This window comes from Mirounga angustirostris, unplaced genomic scaffold (genome assembly GCF_029215605.1).
Source record: "Mirounga angustirostris isolate CCGP_5_RB_7025 unplaced genomic scaffold, mMirAng1.0.hap1 SCAF_6, whole genome shotgun sequence".
NCBI lineage: Eukaryota > Metazoa > Chordata > Mammalia > Carnivora > Phocidae > Mirounga > Mirounga angustirostris.
The window spans coordinates 126,363,003-126,368,580 of NW_026991714.1; the positions used below are offsets into that span (position 1 = coordinate 126,363,003).

General features: G+C 59.6%; 1 protein-coding gene across 1 annotated transcript; it reads left to right on the forward strand.

The window, feature by feature from the left end:
- The first annotated feature begins 1,198 nt into the window (after positions 1-1,198).
- NKX2-3 (NK2 homeobox 3) lies at positions 1,199-3,822 on the forward strand. The gene is made up of 2 exons (XM_045876280.1): positions 1,199-1,559; positions 3,074-3,822. Exons 1-2 carry the CDS (start codon positions 1,199-1,201, stop codon positions 3,820-3,822), a joined length of 1,110 nt encoding a protein of 369 aa, XP_045732236.1.
- The last annotated feature ends 1,756 nt before the right edge of the window (positions 3,823-5,578 follow it).

A 5,578-nucleotide genomic window follows, 5' to 3' on the forward strand; every position in this document is an offset into this window, starting at 1 on the left:
GGAGTTAAGGTGTACTGAGCACTTGACATGTGTGGGGCCCTGCACTAAGCTCCTGACATGTTTTGTCATTTATCCCTGGCAACCACCCCTGAAGAAGTATTACGGATTCCTTTTTGTAGACAAAGAAACTGCGGCTTAGAAACGCCCAAGGCCACACACCGACTAGGTCAGGATTCGAACCAAGACCTGTCAACCAACCAAGTTCAGTAACAACACCATCCTCCTGTCTCTCACATACCTGCTTAGTGCGGCAGCTGCAAGAGCTACAAGGACAAATGCAACCGGGACCCTCCCCCCCCCGGAGGGGGGGGGCTCATAGTTTACCCTGGGCCGGCAATATCTAGTACTAGGTGGGAAGTGATAAGTGACACGAATGTCCTTTACTAACATGCGCTGCAAGTTCAGATGCAGGAGAGATGACTTCCGGCTAGACGGTCAGGGAGCGCTTCCTTGGAGGAGGTGGTATTTGAGCAGAGCCTTGGAGAACAGCTTTCCACTCATGGAGACAAGGGCAGGGAAGACATTCCAAGCGGAGGGAACAGCTCGAGCAAAGTCAACAAGTCGGGAACAGACACGTTGCCCATCCACTGGTACACAAAACATTCCGTCTTCTTGGGAATCCAGAGGCCGGTATTTACAGGCCAGGAAGTTTTCTTGCCCTGCAGCAGCTGGAAAAACCACGCTCCTGGGCCATCTTTCCTGGCAGTTGGCTCGTGGACAAGAAGCCTCCCGAACTGGCGTGGCCGGGAAGGTACGGCTAGGCGGGGCGGGAATCGGTCGTTCGGGCACCCGGGGCAGTGCAGCCTCGCCCACAGCGACTTGGGACTTCGCGACTCTATACTAGTCCTTTATTTCTGGTAGCGCCACAGCACCCCACTCCGTGGATGCGGAGGGCGTGGTCCACATGAGCCGGAACCAATGGGGAGGGAGGCCGAGGCGAGAGCCCCGCCCCGACGTGACGCACGACCCCCGGACACAGGCTTCGCGGCCCCGGCCCCAGTCCCTGCAGTGGCTGTAACAAAACCCAGACCCCCAGGTCCGGGCCAATGGAGGCGATTTAGACTGGAGCCGGACCGCGTCTGTCAAAAGCCCGACTCGGCAGCAGCGGCAGAGTCCAGGAGAGCTGGAGCCGCAGCGCCGCTTCCCCGCCCCCGCCGGGATTTATTGAGTATTTGGACTGGACAATTAAGTGGCCCTGATGATGTTACCAAGCCCGGTCACCTCCACCCCTTTCTCAGTCAAAGACATTTTGAATCTGGAGCAGCAGCAGCAACAGCACTTCCACGGCGCGCACTTACAGGCGGACTTGGAGCACCACTTCCACTCGGCGCCGTGCATGCTGGCCGCCACCGAGGGGACGCAGTTTTCCGACGGAGGAGAGGAGGACGAGGAAGAAGAGGGCGAGAAACTGCCCTATCTGAACTCACTAGCCACAGCCGACGGCCACGGGGCTTCGGGGCTCTGTCCCCAGAGCTTTGTCCACACAGTCCTGCGAGACTCGTGTAGCGAGCCTAAGGAACATGAAGAGGAGCCCGAGGTCGTGAGGGACCGGAGCCAAAGTGAGTAGAGGGGGAAAGAAAACGCACCCGCACATCTGGAGCAATGGCGGAGCGCCCGCAAACAGCCCACAAACCTTGCCAGCCCTGCTTCCCGCCCCTTTAACCTTTGGCTGGGGTCATGCCTCACCCTGGTCAACGACAGCTCCGCAAAGCACAGGTGCCTGCGAGGGAGCCGGGGCGGAGGGAGAAGGACGAGGTGACCCCGACAACTACTCCTCCGGGACAGGAGAGGCGATGCAAGCCCCCGAGGGAAGGGAAAGTAGTTCTTGCTGCCCTGACGCTGATAAGCAACACGGGCTCAGCTGCTGGATTCTGACAACTCACGGCATTTTTGTTCTTCCCAAGACCCAGAGAGACAAGAGCTCGAATCTCTTCCTCTTTCCCCCTAGGGCGAGACGAGGTCTTTGAGGCCGGGACAGCCGTCCCCTCTTCTCCAAAAAGACGATCCAGGCAGGTTGTGTTGGCAGGGCGCAGGAATTTTGGTAGAGACCAGCTGGGTGGTTTCCTCACTTCTCTGCTTGGAGTTCAGTGTCCCGGCACCCACAGCACCCGGCGGAGAGGGAGGGGATGGTCGGGGAGTGCGTGGGAACACAGTCCATTACGCGCGTGCATAGCATTCACACCCCTGAGGCGCTGGCCTTTTTTGAAAATTCATAACGTTATGCTTTGTGTCCCGGGCTGTGGGGCTGCAGGCCGAGTGAAAAACGCGAACTTAGTCCTAGATTCCAGCCGCTCACATGGGATGGGAGGTGAACTGGGTAGGGAGATCGGATAACTGAATAAAGCCCCCAGGGAAGTGTTTGTTTCTGAGGGGAGAGAGTCAAAGAATCTCTTCCCCAAGAGGAGGTTTGATGTGGCAGCAGCCAAGGCCTATACTCCTGACACTTCCCCTGGGCCTAAAATCGACACGAAACGGTCTAAATCAGTCCATCAAATTTCTTTTTCTCTTTAAGGTAATACAGACATCGTCAAGCGGACATTTAGCTGGAGGCATGTTGTCTTTTAAAAGCAAAAAAAAAAAAAAAAAAAAAAAGTTCCTAGGCAATACAGGAGCGTTACACTCAAGCATTTCCGAACAGAAAGATTTATTCACGCAACTCACGCCTACTGGCCCCCAAATACCAATATGCTTCACACCTTCAGCTATCCGTAAAGCAAATGAGTTTGCAAATACTCTAGTTATTATGTAGCTGCAAACTTTCGTCCTGAAAATAGTCATTAGCACGCCGAGCCGCACATTTAATTATCTCTTTCTTACAGATGCTCAAATTCTAAATAAACCCGCACTAACTAACCCTCCCCATGGAACGCGCTTCTGCCCGCTACGGGAGTTCTGAGGGTACTTGGGCTGTCGCAGGGTCTCATGGCGCCAGGAACCACAAACTTTCCAGAAAGTCCAGGCATTTACTACCGCATGCTCCGCGCTGCCACCAAAAGGGCCACAGTGCTCTGGGATAGGAGCCGCGGTTAGGCGGGGAACTAAGCTAAGGGACGCTGTTGTGCTTCTTCCGCAGAAAACTGCCAGCTGAAGAAGCCTCTGGAGGCGGCCGGAGACTGTAAGGCGGCGGAGGAGAGCGAGAGGCCCAAGCCACGTAGCCGCCGGAAGCCCCGGGTCCTCTTCTCGCAAGCCCAGGTCTTCGAGCTGGAACGCAGGTTCAAGCAGCAGCGGTACCTGTCGGCGCCCGAGCGCGAGCACCTCGCCAGTAGCCTGAAGCTCACGTCCACGCAGGTGAAGATCTGGTTCCAGAATCGCAGGTACAAGTGCAAGAGGCAGCGGCAGGACAAGTCTCTGGAGCTGGGCGCGCACGCGCCTCCGCCGCCGCCGCGCCGCGTGGCCGTGCCGGTGCTGGTGCGGGACGGCAAGCCGTGCGTCACGCCGGGCGCGCAAGCCTACGGCTCGCCCTACAGCGTGGGTGCGGGCGCCTACTCCTACAACAGCTTCCCCGCCTACGGCTATGGGAACTCGGCCGCCGCCGCCGCCGCTGCCGCCGCCGCCGCCGCCGCCGCCGCGGCCTACAGCGGTAGCTACGGCTGTGCTTACCCGGCGGGCGGCGGCGGCGGCGGCGGCAGCGGCGGCGGCGGGGCTACCGCGGCGGCCGCGGCCATGCAGCCCGCCTGCAGCGCGGCCGGAGGCGGCCCCTTCGTGAACGTGAGCAACCTGGGCGGCTTCGCCGGCGGTGGCGGCGCGCAGCCGTTGCACCAGGGTGCCGCGGCCGGGGCAGCGTGCGCTCAGGGCACCTTGCAGGGCATCCGGGCCTGGTAGGGACGCGGCGGCTCAGGCGGCGGGCGCCCCACTGCAGCCTGCCACCGCGGGACTGAAGCGCGAGAAAGGCTGGATCCCAGGGCCAGGTCCTCTCGTTAAAAAACAAAAACAAAACCCAAAAAACACATGTCTCGCTCCCCAGGGCCCCGGAACACAGCTCCCGCGAAGCCTGGAAGGGGGCTGAGGGGCGAGGAGGATGCCCGGGACCGGTCGCGGAGACTGTCTCTGAGGCAGAAACTCCGGCTTGGTGCCGGGGAGGACAATGGCCCCGACTCGGGCCCCGAAGAGAGTGCGAGAAGCTGGGATCTGGCTGCCGCTTGGTTCTCCCAGAGCAAGAAGGCCGTCTTTCCCCTCCGCCTTCCAGCGGCCTCCTCGAAATGTCGACAGAAAACCCAAGGACAAAAAGAAAAAAAAAGAAAAGCATGAAGGAGAGAAAAATGCGTGTCGTGGCTTGAGAAATCCCCAAGCCCTACCGACAGCTTTGCCCCTTTTGCGGCCCGGAGCGCCACCCCACAGTTGATTTTCCTTTTCTCTACCGCCTGCCCTCCGCAGCAGATACCTCGGCCTGGATCTCCGGATTGTCAGGGAGTAGAACTCCGCGAGAAAAACCAGCGAAGCAAGATCAAACATTGGGGGGGGGGGGGCGGGGGGGCGGCGGGAGGGGGCTGAACAAATCTGGGAGCTGGTGGGCCACCGGAGGTGTTACCAGGTTTCCTTTCTGTTTCATATTCTGTATTCAGCACATATATCTATAACTGTATTCACACGCCGTGTACACACCCGCTGCCATACACTACAGGAGTCAATAAACAAGGTGCAATATTTCCAAACCATTGGCTACAGACTTTGTTTCGCCCCCCAAAAGTGGAGAGGGATCCTTTAAACAGGGCGGGTAGGGAAGGAAAAGCTGTCTAAGGGAAAGCAATCTTCCCTGGGCGTTCGCAGGCCTGGCCTCTCCTGGGCCAGCCTCGGGCTGCAACTTTTGCGTCCTCTTGGTTTTGTTCATTAATTTCTTTTTACTCTTGTCGGAGAACAGATCGGAGACTCAGGGCCTTTGGAGGTCCCCGGCTTTGTAATCCCCACAAGTTTTACCAGATGCTTTGGCTACTGTTTGGGCCTGCGTTAGACCAAGTCTTAGACTCTGCCCCACCTCGAAGTTCGCCAGGGAAAAGGAAACCTCGCCCCCTGGGCCAGCCGGAGGCGGCGCGAAGGCGGCTCCTTCAGCGGCGGCCGCCGCCGGGGCCTCCAGCGCGCCCAGGGGCGCTGCGCCCCGCCGCGGCCGAATTCTCCCCCTCGGCCGCCCTCCCTTCTCCCCCGGCGGCCGCGGCTTTATACGGCTCCTTGTCACTTGCGGAGAATGCCTGTGCGAGGCCGGTGCTGCCACACGGCCGATTGTGAGCGTGCCAAGGCGGGTGAATGGGGAGGCCTCAGAGCGCCGCGCCATTGTGGGGCCGGGCCTCGCTGAAAGACGGCTCCGGGCCGGGAAGGTGCGGAAAGAATGGCTTTTTATTGGAGTCCCGAACAAAAGGTGTGGTAGGAAGGCGAAGTCCCCTGCGCGAACAAAAACCCCAGCGCGTCGGGATTGACGTCCCCCCCGAGCTCCCCATTGCTTCTCAGAGCGGGGGCTTTGTGTAGCAGTCTGCTCAACAGAGGGACGGAGAAATGCGCGGGGGTTTTGTTCCCCACTTTTTGTGCGCTGGGGGAGGGAGCGGCAAGGGGGGACGGCGGCTGGGCGGGCAGCAAGGAGGGGCGCGCT